Below are 20,506 nucleotides of genomic sequence, written 5' to 3' on the forward strand. Positions count from 1 at the left end.
AAAAATAAAATTATCTCAGATCTCTGGTTCAAGATACCTTAAACTTCTTTGGCCCCAGAACAAAAAAGGGCTTCAAGGATTCCCTGGTACAATGGCATTTCTCTCTTGATCTGCATAAAGGAGTTGGTCTAAGAGAAATTCAGTTGTTGGATTCTCAGAGAGACTTTAGGATTATAGTCCACATGCATTGGGCCTTTCTTTTTTGTAATCTTAACTGATGGTATTCTTCTCCACTTCTTCAGGTGTGTTGTGTGCTTCAGTGACTTTGAAGTAAGGCAGCTGCTGCGAGTTTTGCCCTGCAACCATGAGTTCCACGCAAAGTGCATCGACAAATGGTTAAAGGTAACAGAGAAACGGGGAGTGGGAAATGGATATCCTGGAAACCAAAACTTTAGAAAAGGAGTACCAAGTGTTTTTTCTGCCACTGGATGCATCTACAGAATTGATGCAGCTTGATGCCACTTTAACTGCCATGGTCTAATGCTATGGAATCATGGGAATTGTAGTTTGGTGAAACCCCAGCACTCCTTGGAAAAGAATTTGTAAAATGACAACTCCCATGATTCCTTAACATTGAGCCATGGCATTTAGTGATGTCAAAGTGATATAATTATGCAGTGTAGATGCACCAAGATCCACATTCCCTGTAGTGCAGAGCACTTACAGTTGTACTCATGGCCCCCCTTCCCCCCCCCTTCTTCCATTCACTTTTTCTTAGCCCAATTTCTTTCTTACTTTCTTTGTTGCCATGCAACAATTCGCTCTGAAAGGGAGAAATCTGGAGAGCTGGACTGATTGCTAACAGAGGGGGCTGGACATTATGTCAAGGGCCACAGGTTGGCCACTTCTGCTTTAGAAAAAGTTATCTCAACTCACAATTGACTGGTGTTTGCAAAGGCATCAGAGTGAAGCAGGATCACTGGATATATTCTTGGCAACTTAATAATGGCTGTAAACTTTTGTTTCACAATATGAGAAAATTAGCTGCATGCCCCTAAGCAGGGATAAGGATGCTGTTATATACAAATATAATTGTTGCTCAATTTCACCAGCAATTTCATCTGTAAAGCTCAGTTCAGACAGTCTTAATGATCATGAGAGGAGAGGGGCACATGGCATTGTTGGAAAGTAATTTCTTCTCTGTACCTGGAGGCTCTCCACATGGCCTGAAACCATGGGATTTGGGTTGTGTGTGTGTGTGTGTGTATGTGTGTGTGTGTACGCATGGAGGCTCCAGATACAGAATCACAGAATAATACAATAATTATTTATAATGCATGTTTTGTTTTACCTGGGTTTATTTAAATCACAAAATTAATTTCACAGATTTTGAGCTTTTTATGTTGAATAGAGCAGACGCTTCTCTTCAAATGTAGTTGTAGCTACACCTTCACCTGATGGTTTTGTTTAGCTTATCCGGGCTGCCTGAAAAGCTGCTACTTTACTTTTTCTCACAGAGGTGGAGCTTTTTGTGGGCAATAAGGTTGGTGAGATGGCTCCCTCTCTCTGAAGTTTTCATGCTTTGCCTTTGCTGTTGCAGGCCAATCGCACATGCCCAATCTGCCGGGCAGATGCCTCAGAAGTGCACCGAGAGGCCGAGTGAGGCTCCTCAACACACTGCTGCACAAATTTCACTCCAGGATATGGACCTTGGACCCCTGGGTTTGGGCCGGCCTGTACGCTTAGCCTCTGGGGCCTCTCCTGGGATGTGGTGAGAATATAAGCAATGTTATGACACCCCCCTCCCCCTCACCCCATGGCATGGACTGAGCCTGGCAGTAGAGCCGGCTCCGCAGTGTCATGATTTGAAGGGGGAGGTGCCCCCGTGTGCGCCGCACTCCAAAGACTCACCATCCTTGCGCCATTTACTCTCCAGGTGTTTGCATTCCTCTTTTTCTTTTCTTTTTTGAATTTATGGTTTTCTTTTCCTGTTTTTGGTTTTGATTGTGTGGCTGTCTGACCCAGATTCTAGTCTGAACTCATTCCTTTCAGGTGGCGCTAGATTGGGGGAACTGTAAACGGAGACAGGGTAATGAAATCCCTGCTTCCATACCCCCAGCCGCTCACCCAGAGCGCAGTGTGTCATGGCAGGTCAGCGGTGGCGGGAGCAAGGTGGGTTGGCTGGCTGTTGTGCTGAGGCGAGCAGCCCAAGGCCTTGCCAACAACATCTGTGGCTCCACACATGAAACAGTGGCCCAGTGCAGGATTCTGGTATTTCCTACAAGCATCCCTTTCCTATCCTCCAGTGACACCCCTCTTGATCCTCAGCCTTCCTGCCACCTGCCTGAGATGTCTCTAAGAGTGTTTTCATAACTGACGGGTGGAGAAGTTTAAAAAAAGGCCTGAACAAGGTCCAGCAATATTCCACATCTTCTCTTGGTCATTAATTTCAAGCAATTTGGGGAAGATGGGGGCAGCAGAAAAAATCCATTTTCCCACAAAAGAGCAGAAGAAGGAAGTGTTTAGGTGAGAATCTTTGTGACAATTCAGCTGACTCAATTTCTTGCTTACATAATCTGATGGGAGTCTTTGCAAGGTCCATGCCTTGGGACTGGAGATCATGTTATAACTGATGCCTTTTCCTCTTCCCAGATGTATGCACGCATACACATGGAAACTCGGCTACATCATTTAGGCTCCCCACCTCTGCTCCTTTCTCAGGCGCTCATTTCAGTGAAACTTTCCTACAATCAAGTTAGTGCCACTGTTTTTCACATATTCCTGGGAGGTTGTCTTATGGATGCGCTCCCCCCGCCCCTCATTCCCTGTTTTCCTCCTGCAGGGAAGGGGGAAGATGCTTAATAGTCTGAAGCAGAAGCCTTCAGCCCTCCCACCTATTTTAAATCTCTTCCCACCCCCTCTGTCCTGGCCCAGGCTAAGCCCCTGAAAGCTGTTAGGCTCTCAGCAGCAGGAATGCTGGGCAGAGAGCAGATGGGGAATTATTTATTAATCTTCTTGTTGTCTACCCTTGTGCTCGCAATCATGGAAAAATCCCATCTGGTGATCCCTCCTTTTCCTACCCTCTCAGCTGCTGTATGCGAGGCCGCATCAGCTTTCCATAGGACCCAGCAGGCGTTTCCATTCTCTTCTGACCTGCTTTTTCTCTTTCTTCCTCTCTCTTTTCCCCCACACTTCCCATCAAGTTTGGCCTACTGCTGCCACCACCTTGGTGACTTTTTTCCGCATGGCCTGATGCTTGTGCTCTGGGTCAGGTACCTTGGGTGTTTTTTGCCGTGACAAAGCGTACACTTGAGTTGTGTGCCTTCCTGTGTCTGCACACCTACACTATCCTACCTAAAACACCTGCTGATTTGGAGCAAGAAAGCAACCAACCTGCCACCCTGTTACCAGAAATCTGTAATCGTTGAAATTTTTAAAAAAAGTTGTTTTGCATGATTATATCGTGGAGCAAGAGAGAAGCCCTCACCGTGTAATTGGTTTGTGTTCTGAAGCCTGGTGGAAGACTCGGAGAGGACGACAAAACCTAATGTAAATGTTCACAAATTATGCATGCATGTTATGACCAGCTTGGAACTTGGTATTGGCTATCTCTCTAGCCAGCTGTGGGGTGATGGGGGGTGGGGAAGAGGGAGTTCTTTGTGCTCAGCTGATTACTGCCATGCACTGTACTGCACATGTCCGCAACGCCTCACAAGGACCGTTAACGCTTTTCGGGGCATTTCTCTCTCCCCTCCCCTCCTCCAAATAAGAGACAAATTGGAAATCTGGCCGGGCCCAGCGAACGCAAGGTGGTTATGCTGGACTGAATCTGAGGTACAGGTGCCAAGGTTCAGGGCTGTTTGAGTGGTAAATAGCTGCCTTGGAGGAGCTTGGCAGAGGTGGCGTCTCCTTCATGGTGCTTCAGAGAGGGGAGAAGTCACATCTGCTGACCTACTCCTTCCCCCCTATTACCACGGTAATTTCCCTCTCTACAGTTATTACCAGCACGAGAGTCTTGTTATGCATCAGGTAGCAATCCAGCAAGTCCAAGGAGGCATGATCCAGACTTCAGTCTCTGCCAGCTACAAGGCAGAAACCTGTTTTTCCTCTGCCTGCTCTTTCTGCCCATTTCCCCCTCAGTGACACACCTGCTTCAACTGGCTGGCTAAGCCTGGGGTTTAGGTCTCTTTCCTCTTTCATTTTGAAATGGGTGGCCACAGATGAGAGCAGTGACAATGTAGAAACCCCCTGGGCAGGACTACTGTTTCCCCATTCCTTCAAGAGCCCTTCTGCGCAAGTCTGTTCTCAGAAAGGGGGTGGTGCTGTTGTCCTGCTCCTGCAGCCTGGCTGCACTAAAATTGGTTCAAATGAACCCATGCATCTTTGTTTTCGGGCAGCCATTTGTCCCAGAGTGGGGTTGGACACTGCGCATGTGTTGGATCCCTGCCAGTAATGCCCAACCTCACTCTGGATCAAAAGGTCACATGAAAACAAGGGGGCACGGATGAGAAGTTCAAGGAGGGCACTGTCCTTCATTGGTGTGATTGCGATGGACCAGCCAGCGGGAAACAGCGCTTGCATGGGGGAGATGGCTTCCACCTGGCTCTTTTCTGGGTGAGTTGTTTGGGGTAGTAGCCGACAATGGGAAGAGGCTTCTCTTAAAACAGCAGGCAGGCATGGCATAGCTGCCAGTTGGGCTTGTTCTTTCCCCCCCTTTTTTGAGCACACCGGCTTTTAGCAATACTTACCTCAAAAAGCAGGGGAGAAAGGGCCTTTGCGAGTGGTTACCTGGCTGGGACCTCTTGCTGCTGGTGCTCACAGCCATATGTGGCAGGGGTGAGTAGCAATTCTCCCCTGGCAGTTGCCGGAATTCTTGACCCACTTGCAGTTAGGAGGTCCTGGAGGTGCTGGGTGCATAGGCAAGACTGGTTGGGAAACACTTTTGGCTTCTTCAGTCTTAGTCTAGCATAGTACTGGCCTTCAGCCCCTTACTTTCTGGAATCAATAAACAGCACTGGGCATGTAAGAAGCAGCAAGACGTAGGTTGCCCTACAATGGACTAGCAATTTCTGTTTGACAGATGCAGCTGGGCTGCTGCCTGAATCAGCAAACCAGAAACTAACATGTTGAACTCTGGGCAGGGCCCAGCTTTCTTTCTTAAAGGAACTCTGACCTACATTTATGAATGAAGATGACTATTTTTACGGTTCTTTCTTTTCTTGCCTGTTTGTGCTTTGGCTGATGCAGGTTATAGTGCAGTCATTTGGATAAGGTCAAGTAAGTTAATCTCTTCCTCCCCCTCCCCCCTTTATTTTATCCCAAGGGTTCGCATAGCTGCAGTTGGACATCTTAAGCCAGATCCTGGCCCGTGTGTGCAAACACACACACAAAAGAATGGGCCACTTGCCATAGTAAAACTGCACAGACACCAGCAGCTCCCTTCTTCCGATGCCTTCGGTGACCAATCAGTTCTCCTCTCCTCTTCACGTCGAGCCAGTGCCTTGTGTCAGACCCACCTCCTGCCCCAGCCTTCCCTTCTTGTTTCACAGCTTTTCAAGGACATAAGTAAAACAAATAAATGAAATAGAAATAAAACCTTAGCCACATGACACAAATAACCAAAGGTCTTTACTGTATATATCAATATATACATATTTTAAAAAAACCAACCACTCAACCTGCAGGAGGTGTTTCTATATTTATAGCCAATCAGAATAGTGCCGATGCCAGTCTGTTTTCAATGCTCTCTTCTCCTTCCCTTGCCATCTTTTCCCCCCAGCCCCCCGAAAGGTTACTTGGGGATGGGGAGGTTAGAAAAGCCTTACGGTTCTTCTGATGGTGACTCGAAAGCTCACAGCTCGTGTGCTGCAGAATTTATTCCAATGAGCAGCTAAAATTATTATCATTAAAACAAAAAAGACAAAAAAATGACTAAAACATTTATTTAGGATGTTTGTGATTGCTGATTGCGCTGTAGATGCCACTGTTTACCAATGATTTCCTGTGGTGGGATAGTGGACTGTTTACTGTTCTTTTATACCAGTCCCGTGCCCTCCAGAGGGACAGCTCAGCTTCACCCTACAAGGAGAAGAGCCTCCCTGTAGGGCACCAGGGCATTTGTTCTGTGTTAGAAAATTTATATATATATATATTATATATATTATAAATATATATATATAATTTTTTTGCTCTGTTACTTGCACATTTACAGTTACCTCATTTTTCCCATGTATGTATTTGAAAAAAGGCTAATATATAGAGAAGAAGAAAAAGGTTCTTAAATCTCTAAAAAGTGTTTTGTTTTGTTTTTCCATTCCATTGGAATCATATTGGTTTGTAGCATTTAACATAACTAGTATGTTGTATTATATATATGTGTATTATACTGATTGAAATTTTTAACAGATTTGTACTTTTTTTAAAATGAAAGTTGCTAGTTCTGCTTGACCAAGTAGTGCAATCATTATTTTTTTTAATGTTGTGGCTGATTTTGAGAGGGATATTCACTAATAAATGTATGATGTATACCAATGAGGGCAAGCCAGTCTCTTCTCTGGGTGGAGGCAGCGCCCTCACAGGGAGGTTGGTTACTATAATTAGATGGATCCTCTCCCTCCTACAAAGAATGAAGGATGGCTGAGTCAGTGAACTTCATGTCCCTCAAGAGGTGAGCCATTTCACGTTTTGCCACCAGGATCCGTAGTGGCCGCAATAGAAAATGCAGAGCAGAAGAATTAAATTTGCACTGCAAGTTGTGTGTAGTTTGAAAACACCTGAGGGTACTGTGCTAAAATCAAAAATTCCTGGACACACCCAGAAGCAGGGAAAATAATGCTTTAGGAGGTCTGCATGCAGCCACCATCCCCATATTTTTCTTACCCATGATCTAGGTTTTCCATTCAGATCTTTTCCATCCAGAGTCACTGGTACCAAAGCTGGCTCAGTCATAATTATGACAGAACAGCAAAATCCCATTGTAATGTGCTTCTATTTAACTTGCTCCATGATTTTAATAGTAGAGCGCCACCTAAAAATACCAAGAACGTAAAGGCACATGAAGAATCTTTCCAAACAAATTCCAGTGAAGCTGATAGTGTTCATGCAACTATAGTTTGGTGCTTGTATTCCTGCAGAGATAGAAGAGCAAGGGAGCCACTTCAAGACTTTTTCAAGCATTCCCACACATCTCTCAAGACTCCTCCAGATGGGACAGGTGTGTTGTAAAGTTTTGGTGTTCCTTTCTGCAGTTTTGTAATTCTTCTTACGTGTTGTCTGTGAAATGCGCACATATGGTTTACCCAATGCGCCTGCGCAGATTTCAGAACCTTCTAGAAGCTTTAGATGAAACTTTTTTGGCGGAGGCCCCGCCCAATCTCCCCATAGTATAAATATGCTTATAGGCGGGGCTACGCCTCAGTTCGTTTTTCCGCGCGACAGCAGTTAGTAGGACCTTCTTAGCTCTCTCCTCTTCATTTTATCAACGGTTTTTTGACTTCGGCTTGCCCACGACTACGTCTCTGTCTTCTCCCGACCACTTACCTTGACCCGGACTGCATCGACTACTCTTCCACTACGTCCCTAAACGGCTCCGACGTCTCAGGCAGGCTATGTCTACCTTATTCTTTAAAAATTGTGCGGCCTGTGGCGCGAAACTACCCGACTCTGATGGACACAATAAGTGCCTTATATGCCTGGGGGAGGGCCATGTGCCTCAGACGTGCCAAATTTGCCAAAATTTTACCCCCCAGGCACGCCGCAACAGGGAAGCCCGCCTTAAGGCCGCTCTATACGAGCAGGCTCTGGCGCCAGAAGCGGCGCGCGCTCCCAAACGGCCATGCCCTGAAACACTCTCCCTCCCTTCCTCTGCTGAAGAGCAAAATCCCCCTCCCCCCGCTGAGGAGGGATTGGCAGGCCTACTCGAGCTGCCGACTGAGGCACCGAGGAAAAAAGCCAAAGCCGCCAAACCTCAGAAAGGGCTTAAACCCAAGGATGGCCTCAAAAAATATAAAAAAGGGAGGCAACTCATTGGCGAGAAGCCCCTGAGTCCCCCACCACAAGCCTCACCTGAACGCGATTCTTCTCGGGACCGAGATTCCCCGATCCCGCCCATGGAGGAAGCTCCGCCCCATCTATCCCCTGTGGAGCCCTCCCAGGCCCCGGGGGCAGCGGAGAGGAGCGTGAGCGCGCACGCCAACCCGCAGAATGCCAGCTCTTCCCCGCCGCAAACTTTGTGCTATCCCCCGCCCCGCCCAACAGCGGAGGCGGGGAGCAGCGCCATGGAGCGCCGAGGCCGGAGCACCGAGCGACGGCAGCAGGCCGGACACGGAAGGCATCGGTACCGTGAGCGTTCCCCCTCTTCTGAATCCTGGGGCTCGCGTTCGAGGAGCCCTTCCAGGGCTTCCTTTTACCCACGATCTCTGTCTCCGGGCCATAGTTCGCTCTATCGTTATCCCAATTTCTTTTATCCTCCCCCTCCATTCCCCGCTTACCCTCCTTACCATTATTTTGACTTCCATCGAAACCGAGGGGAACTGCCTCTTCCTCTACAAGGGCAAACTCCCGATGCCCCTCCCATTTCAGCCACTCAAGCCAAAGCTGTTCAACAGCCCCCACCAGCGATCCCAGAGACCGCAATTTCCTCTCAGATAGCCAAAACACAACCAGCATTCCCGGATAGTGAACAAACTCAGAGCCAATCGGCTCCAGCTCCGGAAGGGATAGATGCGGGAGATATAGATCCATCTGTGGAGGATGATGGACCTCCGTCTACACCTCTAACGGAAACGGAGCAAGATCCCCTCCGTACTGAGGAATTTCGTAACTTTGCTGCCCTTCTCATAAGACTCTCAAGAGCTCTTAACTTGGAGACACCGAAACCCACCAATGTTGTGAAAGACCCGTGTTTCTCTTCTTCGGAGCAACAATCACCAACGCCTACGGCACTACCTACCCTGCCTTATTTGCTCCAGATTATCAAAACAGTTGGCGTTGCACCATCGTTGGTTCCAGCTACCCCAAAAAGAGCTGAGAATCTTTACAAGTTGGATCTGTCGGCAACCTCCTGGCTTGCCAAGATGCCCAACGCTAACTCTGTCGTGAAGGACGCGCAACCTAAACCGGCCCAGAAAGCCCAACTTACTCCCTCGGATAGGGAAGGCAAAAAATTGGACACTATGGCAAGGAAATTTTATTCTTCCGCTTGCCTTTTCGCTAGGATGGCTCACTTTGGAGTATATATGAGCGTATACCAGACCTATCTTTGGAACAAGATTGGTCCCTTCCTTGAATCTCTATCTCCCAATGAGCAAATCTTAGCCAAGGCGTTTAAACAAGAAGCCACGCTCCTCGCGAGTCTTCAGAAGGAACTAGCAAAAAACACCGCCGATGCATCTGGCAAACTTCTAGCAGGAGCAGTCGCCTTACGCAGACACGCTTGGTTGAGGGCTGCTACACTGTCCCCATCCGCTCGCTCCCTCATCGAGGATCTTCCCATGGACGAGGCCGGGTTATTTAACCCTGAAACTGACTCACAATTGGAACATTCCCACAAAATGAAGCAGACCATCAATAAATATGGGCAACATCCTCACCAACCTTATTCTTACCATCAGCGTCAGCGTTGGGGATATCAATCCCAATACTACCGGGGACGTTACAGCCCTTCATTCTCTCGGGGAAGACAGCGCCAGCAGTCCACCTTCACGGGGAACCGTAAGCCGTCTTTCCCTTCCAGGGGTCAATACAAGGGGCCCAAGTCAGCGGACAATAGGAGACGGCGTTTTTAGCCCGACAACTCCATTGTCCGCGTCGTTATTTCCAGTTCATTCTGAAGCCCGGTTGGCTTCTAGTTCTCTAGTTGTTCAACACCCCTCCTCTCCAGAAGTTCCCCGTTTATACCTTAACAGGCTCGTTCCATACTTGAATGAGTGGCGGCGAATCACATCGGATTCATGGGTTTTGAGTATTGTGGAGGAAGGTTACTCTATTGAGTTTCTTTCCCTTCCACCAGTGGGACACATTTGTGCCACCTCCCCATCAGATGTACTCCTTGAGGAAATATCTGTCCTGATTGATAAAGGAGCCATCTCTTCTATCCCGCCCAGTAAGATTCACCTTGCCTATTTTTCTCGTTATTTCCTGGTTACCAAACGGGGAGGGGGCCTCCGCCCAATACTGGATCTGCGCGGCATTAACCGTTTCATAAAACCGCGCAAGTTTCGGATGGTGTCGCTTCCCACAATTCTCCCCTTCATTAGGAAAGGAGCCTGGTTAGCCTCGGTGGACCTCAAGGATGCTTACTTCCACATCTCTGTTAAAGAGGACCACCGTAGATACCTTAGTTTTGCAGTAGATGACCGTTTCTTCTCCTACAATGTTTTACCCTTCGGCCTCTCCACAGCCCCAAGGGTTTTCACTAAATGCATGTCAGTAGTGGCAGCATACTTACGTCAGCAGCACATCATGGTCTTTCCATATTTAGACGATTGGCTTTTATCTTCAAATTCTAGAGACCAACTAAAATCTGACATTCGTTTCACCCTATCTCTCTTACAGACTCTGGGCCTCATTGTCAACCAAGAAAAATCCCACCTCCTACCCACTCAATGCATCAATTTTATTGGTGCCATTATAGATTCCAACGCTCAAAGGGCTTTTCTACCACAAGAAAGATTCCTAAACCTGAAGACCATGATTACAGAGCTATGCCGCTATGGCCAGGGCACTGCCTGGTCAATCCAGTCCATCTTAGGCCATATGGCGTCCACCACAAACGTCACCGCATTCGCGCGACTGCGCCTAAGGCCCCTCCAAAATTGGTTTGTACGGAAATTCAACCCGCTCCTCCACCGTCAGGATCGCATTCTGTCCCCTCCACCAACAGTGCTGAGGTCTCTCGCATGGTGGACAAAGGAACACAATGTCTGCTCGGGCCTCCCGTTCAACTCTCCTCAACCGTCTATATCACTGACAACGGATGCATCCCCCCAGGGCTGGGGCGCTCACCTCCAGAACCTGACCGCACACGGTCACTGGTCAACCATAGAACTCAGTCTCCACATCAACGCACTCGAGCTTCTGGCGGTGGAGAAAGCCCTCAAATCCTTCGCCCCCCTTGTCAAGAACAGGGTCGTCCAACTGATCACGGACAACACTACAGTAAAATTCTACGTCAACAAACAGGGAGGGACTCACTCACAGACTCTCCTCTCCATCGTATCCCGAATTTGGGAATGGTGCATTCAGAGACATGTCTTCCTGGTGGCAATTCACCTACCAGGGGTGGACAATGTGTTGGCAGACTCCCTGAGCAGAACAACTCTAAACAACCACGAGTGGCACCTCCATCGCAGGGAATTCAAATTCATTACTCGCCGGTGGGGGACTCCCACGATAGATCTCTTCGCCTCACCAGCGAATACACAGTGTCCTCGGTTCTGCGCACGTATGCGCCCTCACGCATCCCCAGGATGCCTAGGAGACGCTTTCCTCTTCTCATGGGTACCAGATCTTCTGTATGCATTCCCACCTCTTCCACTCCTAGCCAGAGTGGTCGCCAAGATTGTGTCGGACAACTCCAACTGTATTCTGATCGCTCCCTGGTGGCCACGCCAACCATGGTTCGCAACACTCCTGGAGGCATCACGGGGCGATTATATTCATCTGAGAAACAGTCCAAACCTCCTCACGGTCCACAACGGCCTGGTCAGACACCCGGACGTACCATCCTTCCGGTTAACGGCATGGAGGATAAGACCACAGCTCACCTCTCCGACGCCGTCCGTGCTATAATCCATGCAGCTCAAAAAACGTCTACTAAAAGATCATATACTTACAAGTGGTCTCGTTTCAAACATTTTATTTCCCCCTCTGGAAGTAACCCCTTCACAGCTCCAGTTTCGACGGTACTTGACTTTTTCGTTCATCTCTCTTCCAAACAGATGTCACTCTCATCTATCAAATGTTATGCAGCGGCCCTATCCTGGTTTAGGAGAAAGGCAGGACAACCGTCACTTTTTCAGGACCCTCTGCTCCGTCTATTCCTAAAAGGTTACAGAAATACTTATCCACCCAGTTCCCTGCCTCCCCCATCATGGAGCCTAGAATTGGTTTTGTCACAGTTGTCAAAACCCCCCTTCGAACCCATGTCGTCCATCGACCTGGCCCATCTTTCGTGGAAAACTGCATTCCTGGTGGCAATCACCTCCGCCAGACGAGCAAGTGAAATTACAGCCCTCAGGGTCGATGCCCCTTACATCAGATTCTCGGATGATAAAGTGACCCTCCGAACAGACATCTCCTTCTTACCCAAAGTAGTGTCTCGTTTCCACATGTGCCAAGATATTGTTCTTCCCGCACTTTTTCCAAATCCGTCCACTCCTCTGGAAATGTCTCTCCATTGCTTAGACGTCAAGAGGGCACTGCTTTTTTACATTAAGAGGACTGCCGCCCACAGGAAGTCACCCAGACTTTTTCTTAAATATAGGAACGATACCTTAGGCTTACCTGTATCCTCACAACGTCTAGCTGTCTGGATCACATCTACCATTCGTTTAGCCTACCAACTAGCAGGTAAAGACCCCCCATCCCATGTGGCGGCACACTCCACCAGGTCCCTTTCAACCTCTCAAGCCTTTCTTCGGGGTGTCTCATTGGAAGATATCTGCAAAGCAGCCACCTGGTCATCCCCATCGACCTTTGTATCCCACTACAAGCTCGACATCCAAGCCAAACGTGATGCAGCCTTCGGCAGAGCGGTGCTATTTTCCTGCGTGGCATGACCCACCTCCAGGTTGGTAGCTTGTTAGTCACCATATGTGCGCATTTCACAGACAACACGTAAGAAGAAGTATAGGTTGCTTACCTGTAACCGTATTTCTTCGAGTGTTGATCTGTGAAATTCGCACAGCCCCGCCCAGCCTCCCCGCTGATGTCATGCCTCGTTTTCTCAGCTGCTGTCGGCGGCGGAGAACTGAGGCGTAGCCCCGCCTATAAGCATATTTATACTATGGGGAGATTGGGCGGGGCCTCCGCCAAAAAAGTTTCATCTAAAGCTTCTAGAAGGTTCCGAAATCTGCGCAGGCGCATTGGGTAAACCATATGTGCGAATTTCACAGATCAACACTCGAAGAAATACGGTTACAGGTAAGCAACCTATACTTTTCTGCTGACCCAGACTGCTTTCAGGCAACCTTTTATTTCCATCCAAAACTGGGCCACAGCATTAAAAATATCAGAAAAATATGTTCCTTCCTCTTCTTTTTCTGTAAGAGTTATAGTGCATCAGTGAAATGGCACTTCTCCACTATAACACTTACTGAAAATAGAAATTGGAGTAGAGAATATTTGCTCTTCAAACTTGTCTTCAACAAAGAACACCCATTAAAAAAATCTGGAAGAACCAATAAGATAGATTGAATCAATTGCTATGAAAAGACCCAAAAGGATGGAACTAGGGGGTGCAGAGGTTACAACTGGCAAGTCCACAAGTACTCACACTTTGGATCACTATGGTGGCAAATATTACTGTGCTCATTAGTTTCAAAGGATAATCCAGTACAACTTGTGGGTAAATTGCAGCAGCTTCCAGTGTCCTAGACTATCAAGCACAAGCTAAGATGTGGAATATAGCATACTAGTGGCCTGAATCACTAAAATCACCTATTTGTGGGGTGGTATCTGCACATCAAGTACAAAAGCTAGCCCTAATTGGCATGATCCAGCAAATGTTAGTAATGATTCGACCTTGCTAGAAACAACAAAACACCACAAGGCCAGTGTTTATAGCTGAATTTGATCATCTTCCCTTTCAGTGTTAATCCAGCCATGGCTTTTATAAAATGAAGAAAGTAGTAGGGGACATTTTAAATAGTATCTTCATCGTAAGCTACATGCTTGATACCATATTTACTTTAAATAAGACTAGGACCATGGGTAATTAATTTTTTCCAAATCATTTTCACCCTGCTTATATAAGTAATTGGTATGTTTTGGATAGAGAAATCTATTACAGGACTATGCCTACAGAACTGTGTTTTCTAAAAAGACTGTAGCTCAAAATACTCCTGGTGTAAAGTAAAAAAACAAAACATTGCAAATTAGGTAAAACAAATTTAAATGTACAGCTTGTGAAAGTAACTCAGCATTGAGTCTATGTCATTGCATAAAGTTGGAAATGAACAATTTAATTGCTGGTTTAAAAAGGTAGGCACAAGAAAGGAATAGGACCATCCTCTCCTTGTACCAACCTGCACTCTATTGTTTTGCACACTCACCTCCCAAACCAGCTCACTTCTGGGATTGGAGCCAGGCAAAGGATTGCAAACAGAAGGAGCAAACAGGCTAGCCTCAACAAAAGAATTCTCATCAATTGTGTGTTTCAGTATGTCCCATTAAATACACATTATTTTTTTTAAATAACACATCAAGATGATGCTGTTAACAACAGAGTGGGACATATTGTATTTCCTCGAGTATAATGCGCCATCAAATGTAATATACACCTGAGTTTTGAAGGTTCACATTAAAAAAAAATGGATTTGCTCTCAAACGTAATGTGCCCAACAACGTAGGCACAGCACACCAGAAAGACAGACAGCATGAATTAGGCCATTTGGGAAGCCATGCCCCTCTGTCAGGCTGGTGAAATCACAAGCCTCACATAATTACCAACTGGCCTCATTCACAAGGCCTTCAAAACTGAGGGAGGTTTTGAAAGCTTCATGAATGAGGTAAGTTCAGAATCGCATGGGACTGTGCTTTTGGGGGGGGGGGGGTGAGAGACCCCAAGGGCCACCCGGGAGGCAGGATCCGAGACTGCTGCCACCAACAGGAACAGCCTCTTGATGCCCACTGCCTCCCTGTCCAGTCTTCAGAATTCTGGGTTCCTCTGTACCCTTTCACCTAGGTGAGTTTATGTGCACAATTTGTAATGCACCATCGAATCTAACCCACACCTCAATTTTGGTGATGTAATTTAGCCAGAAAAGATGAGCATTAGACTCGAGTAAATATGATAAAAGCCACAGCTGGGAAACTTAATTATTAGACTCTGTGGCAGTAACTAGGAATCTTGCTTTCTGCATTGAGACAACAATCAAATCATTTAACAGAAGAAAGTGTAAAACTGTATTTGTATGACATAGGCTAGATTTCAGGTGTTGTACATGCGGAAAGTCTACACTGAATATGTAACTCTTTCCACAGGGAAAGAAAAAAAGATCCTTATAATTTTGTCCTCCTGTCCAAGACAAATAAAAGAGAGGGGAATCTAAGTATGGAAGATAGAAATAATACTGTATTTTATGACCAGAGTTTAAATTCCAAATGCTAACTTGCAGGAACCAGAATTATTTTCAATATATTCAGTAGCAAATGGGTAGGAGCTCTAGCTCAAGGAGTCACACAAATGATTTCTATGTACAAATTAAGCTTGGGTTCCTAATTTTCACAAGCCTAAGAAAATCATAAAGCTGTTTTTTAGCTGGAAATACAAAAGAAAGAAATATTTTCAACCCCATGAGCATCCCAGTAAGGTGTGGGCACATTTAACACCTTTATCCTTAACATGGGTTGGTTTAAGGATCATATTCAACAATGTTACTGGAACTGAAAGAAGTGGTGTTCTCCAACCTCTCCCCCCCCCCCCTTTCAAAGTTCCTGTGCTCCTTGCTAAGCTATTCCAGAGACCTGGGGGCTACAGAAGTAAACAAATTTGCTCCCCAGCAATCATCCACCAAATAGTCATCCAGATATTTTAAACTTCAGCTTCCAGTCAAAGTCTTTTGGGAGTTGAAGTCTAAAGTATCTGAAGGACCAAAGATTGGGAATCACTACTCCTGGATCTTTTCACAGAAGCCCTATGGATTCAACCCAGTGAGGGAGCTGTTCTGCAAAGAGCCATTCAGCTCATCATTTAGACTTGGTCTCTTATAGGCAGTCAGGCACATAAGCAACACACCCCTTAAAACTGACAAAACAATCCTATACCACTCTTACTTGCTCTCCAAAAATTACTACCATCCTTGCTTAGAAATTAACTTTTCCTTGCATCGAAGTCACTTCTGTAGTCATCTAATTGTGGTTTAGGTGCCAAAGGTCTCACCAGTGCGAGCAAAGGCAAATTTACAGGACCGGGTGGGGTATTAAAACAGCTAAGGTAACATTGCTTAAGACAATTAAGCCCCTACAGCTGTCTCAGCACAAGTTGGGGCAGACTCTCATTTCGTGCTGCATCTGGGCAAGGTGCCATCTATGTAGGCAGTAAGACACTGATAATCAAAGTGTTAGCACAGGCACACTAGAGGCAGAGTTTATTACACTACGCAGGCTAACAGCCCTGGAGAAGAAGAACCCCTGCTGTTAAGAATGTCAACCAGCTTCTTGTTTTAAAAGAAAGAAAGAAAGAAAAGGAAACACCATTATTACTCCCATTCTCCTTTGGTCATTACAAAGCAAAAGACATTTTAAAGAGATTTATACAGAGTGAGAAGCTGGAAGAAATAACTTTCTGCCCATCCCGACCCAACCAGGGCAGAAGATGTCAACCTGGCCTTCAGGTACAGTCCTCTGGATGTCACAAGCAGCAAAACACCAGGTTTCCTAATGTCAAAATGTCAGGGTATATTATTTTCAATAAAAGCAATATTTATCAAGAGCTGCCGTTTCTGACCATCTCTTGGGAGGGCAACGGTGGCCTCTCCCATTTGCCCTCTGCATGTAAAAAGGGTTGCATGTTGCGCGCGTGTGCAGTTTCTCCCGCCAGTACAGACACATAACGTGGCAGGCTGAGGCCACATAGTCTCTGATCCCTCATTTGTATGCAGCAGTCTTTAAAAAAAATATTGTATTATAATAGGAATCTCTTTCCATTTCTGTATTTTGGAGGGGGGAAAAACATCAATCGTCCGTGAGGTCCTGCACAAAGAGGACTTCCGTGTGGCTGAGTCCCGCTTCTTGCAACGTGGGAGGGTTGGGCCACTCCTCTGTGGGAAGGCAGGGCAGAACGCGGCGAGGGAAATTGGCCTCAATCTGGAACTTCTCTGGACTCTCTTTCAAAGAGAATAGGAAATCGTGGATCACCTGGAAAAGGAGGAAACCATTGCTTGCCAAAAGGTTTCTCTTATGCTGAGAAGGGTGTTGCCACAGTGGATAGAAAACAGGTTAAAGCAGAGTCTCAAATCACAGCACACACTTTTGTGTCCACTGGGAGACTACATTAAACTACATACTTTGCGAGGATCGTAAGCCCTTAAAGATTACAACTTATCAATTACTTGTATTTGACTAATAAGCACACCTTTTTCACTGCTTGAATCCAGAGTCCCCATGATTGGTTAAAACAGGCTGGGAATTCTGTTGTGGGTTTTTGGTTTGTTGTGTTTGCCCATTCCTCATTTCCCTTACAGCTCCCTGAAAAGTGTCTCCAGAAGACTGGGTAAAGTGGTGCTATGAGCTGCAGGAACCCACTGGGATTTACCCCACTGCTTCCCAAGGACCTGCACAGTGCTATGGAAAGATTGCTGGGTTTCTATGTGGGAGAACTAGGCTCATGAACTATGAAGCAAAGCATGAAGTCTAGGGTTCAGCATAACCTCTGTAAAGTTCTTCCCAGAGTAAAACTTGTATAGTTAGGAGAATTTTAAAATGGGAAGAACGTTTTGTTTCTGTTTTTCTGTCAGATTTATCATTTCCACAGTAGTGCTCACTCATTCTCTCGTTTTATTCATTCAAACTGGGCTGCTGCTGCTAATTCAAACTATAGGCCGGGAGTTTTTGCTGTGCACTTACTGATAAAGATTGTGTGAAATAGAATCGTCTCTCCACTCTGGAGTCGTTGGGCATCTTGAAAATGATCTTGACGCTTTCTGGGTCGTCAGGATGGGGCTCTGGTGGAAGGCATTCCGATTTTCGTTCCTTCTCCTCCTGCAAAGTCTGCAGTGATAAAATGGAGGTGTGAATGGTGAGCTCCAAAAACTTGCAAAATCTAGATATAATTGTAGTTGCCATATCAACACAAGTAAGCTTACTGTGAATTATTGTCACCTGACTTCAAAACTGCAAAATCATATTCCCTACAGCCATTGACCAAGGACACTACGTAGAAATAACAGAATTCTGGGGAAAGCCTTATAAAGTTACAGGACTATGATGAGGGATAACTGATAAGCCATGCTTAGACCCAGGAGATGTTAAGCAGTTTTACATGTTATTGAATTCCATGGAAGTCAAAACCTGCCCTTCCAGGGGAAAAAAATATAAATGAAGTTTTTGAAGAAGTAGATCCTGGGACTTAGAACCCCACTATGGAAATAAATATATGAAAGTATACTATTTTAACCAAAGGCCAGCTGTTAATTACTGTATACTGTTAATTATATATTTTTTCGTGTCAGGAGCGACTTGAGAAACTGCAAGTCGCTTCTGGAGTGAGAGAATTGGCCGCCTGCAAAGACATTGCCCAGGGGACGCCTGGATGTTTTGATGTTTTTATCATCCTTGTGGGAGGCTTCTCTCATGTCCCTGCATGGAGCTGGAGCTGATAGAGGGAGCTCATCCGCACTCTCCCTGGGTGGGATTCGAACCTGGCAGCTTTCAGATCAGCAACCCAACCTTCAGGTCACAAGGCTTTAATCTACTACGCCTCTTATTGAATAAATTCTAAACTCAGGACATGTCCACCACTCATTTGTATTATAAATACTAAAAGACTGATTATTTATCGCTAAGGAACACATTTGCTTCTCACCCGTTTCCGTCTTTCTTCTGCCAGCTTCTGCTGCTGCACCTCTTCCTCCTTTCTCTTCTTCTTTTCTCGTTCTTCTTTCTTCTTGCGCTCCTTCTCCTGATCTGCCCGCAAGGAAGCCAAATATGCTTCATCCTGCTGCTGTCTCAGCACCTGAGTTTGGTTTCTCTCTTCTCTAACAGACAACAGGAAATGGATCAGTACAACCAAACAAGTTATGTAAGGACAATGCCTATACATTCTAAAACTGAACTTTCAGGATTCGGGAGGGAGTGGTTTGGGGTTATGGTTAGTTGCTTACATGCATAGAGCTGCAATTTGCAGCAAAGCAGCATTGGGTCTAAGGTGCCTCTCAGCTAGTGCCAATCCTCTGTTTGCAGGAAACTGAAAAAAAATCCCTGCACACAACTGAGCCCCAAGAAGCAGTAGATTTGGCACATTCTAGATAAAGAATATTTTCTAAAGAATATTCTCCTATTTTCCCTTCAATCACAGCCCTGTATTCCTGCTCAAATCCAATCCCATTCACTTACTAAGCCCAGAATTGAACTGCGTGGAGAAATGAATTTTCTAGCAATTCTGGTCACTATGATCAATTCCTAGTGGTAGAAGATAAATACCTGGGTGCCTATTGCAGAAATATAATTGAGGAAAGAAATTGTCTTAGGAATTGTGGCTTAGTCAAAGAGACTGGGAGGCAACCAAATGACACTTGCAGTGAAGCCACAAAACTGGGATTAGGGCTGGCCACTTCCCAAAAAATAAGAAAAAAAAATGGGTTCCCAAGGGTTTGAACTGACAAGTACCCACTAATGGAATAATAACAATGTATTAGATATCATTAAACACTTCTCACTTAGAATACTAAGTGAGAAAGGAACCCCTTCACATAGACAGATGGCTTCGGCTGAGTAGATAGCAATGAGTAAAATATTCCTTTAGCTTCAACTTACAGAATTAATGGTGCAGCCATGCAAAAAGGGGAAAAGTTCCTAATTGTATTTAATTAAGGATCAGGTTTGTTTTGTTTGTATGAAAGGCAAAAGAAACCATTTATTGTATGTTGTACTTTAAAATGTGGGTTAATCGGCTAGAAATAACAATGCAGAAACTAGTATTGTCAGCTCCACTCCACTTCCAAAATGCCTAACTATGCCTCAGGATAATCTTGTACAGTTCCCAAAGCATAGATTCTAGGCTACAAAAAAATTACCCATGTGACTGCAATTAGTGATATGAGCACCTCTACATAAAATTTAAGTCTGTGTGAATTATATCCTTAGAAATGTGGATCTTAAATCACTATAGTTGGACCACATGAATATGAACATAACTAAGAAAGCACTGTAGGTGCAGAGTACTGGGGCCTCTGGATAGAAGACCGCCAGGATAAAAAGGTACTGATATTGAGGATATCCTCTTGACTGCCCATGTGCTGTCTGATGAGTAAATACTCAGCAACAGTGAGGAAACAAGAGCAACTTGGATCCCTGCTTCTATTTGGCCCTTGATGGTGCTTGGGAAACTAAGCAGGGAACTAAAAAAGCCCAAAGTCTAGCACTCTTAAAATGCACCTTGAATGTCTTCTCTTCTTACAACATCATTAGTCAATTTCTTAGGAGCAACAAAGCAATATGGTGCTAATTTATATGCTTAATTTCTGGCTGTACACTCCCTTGAGAATTACTTCTGTCATAGCAACATAGCATAGCAACATGATAGTGACATACATGAATGTCAGTCATGTAACGAAATTAAGGCCTACCAGGGTATTTTTCATTCCGAGATCTACTGAATGTAGTTTAGAGTAGCTATAAGACCTGA

General features: G+C 45.6%; 2 protein-coding genes across 5 annotated transcripts in view; one reads left to right on the forward strand and one right to left on the reverse strand.

Moving 5' to 3' along the window:
* rnf44 (ring finger protein 44) overlaps positions 1-6,471 on the forward strand; it is an 82,671-nt gene extending 76,200 nt beyond the window's left edge. For all 4 annotated transcript variants that reach the window (XM_062970204.1, XM_062970205.1, XM_003227923.4 and 1 more), the window contains 2 exons: positions 243-342; positions 1,541-6,471. In XM_062970204.1, the coding sequence (XP_062826274.1) occupies positions 243-342; positions 1,541-1,603 (163 nt within the window). In that variant the 3' untranslated portion in view covers positions 1,604-6,471. The remainder of the gene's footprint in view (positions 1-242; positions 343-1,540) is intronic.
* A 9,752-nt stretch (positions 6,472-16,223) lies between these two features.
* faf2 (Fas associated factor family member 2) overlaps positions 16,224-20,506 on the reverse strand; it is a 35,914-nt gene continuing 31,631 nt past the window's right edge. Inside the window, exons 9-11 of the mRNA XM_008121327.3 lie at positions 18,686-18,857; positions 17,728-17,871; positions 16,224-17,019 (exon numbers count right to left, since the gene is read on the reverse strand). Coding sequence (XP_008119534.1) covers positions 16,837-17,019; positions 17,728-17,871; positions 18,686-18,857 — 499 coding nt within the window. The 3' untranslated portion in view covers positions 16,224-16,836. The remainder of the gene's footprint in view (positions 17,020-17,727; positions 17,872-18,685; positions 18,858-20,506) is intronic.

The sequence above is a fragment of the Anolis carolinensis genome, chromosome 2, assembly GCF_035594765.1.
Source record: "Anolis carolinensis isolate JA03-04 chromosome 2, rAnoCar3.1.pri, whole genome shotgun sequence".
NCBI lineage: Eukaryota > Metazoa > Chordata > Lepidosauria > Squamata > Dactyloidae > Anolis > Anolis carolinensis.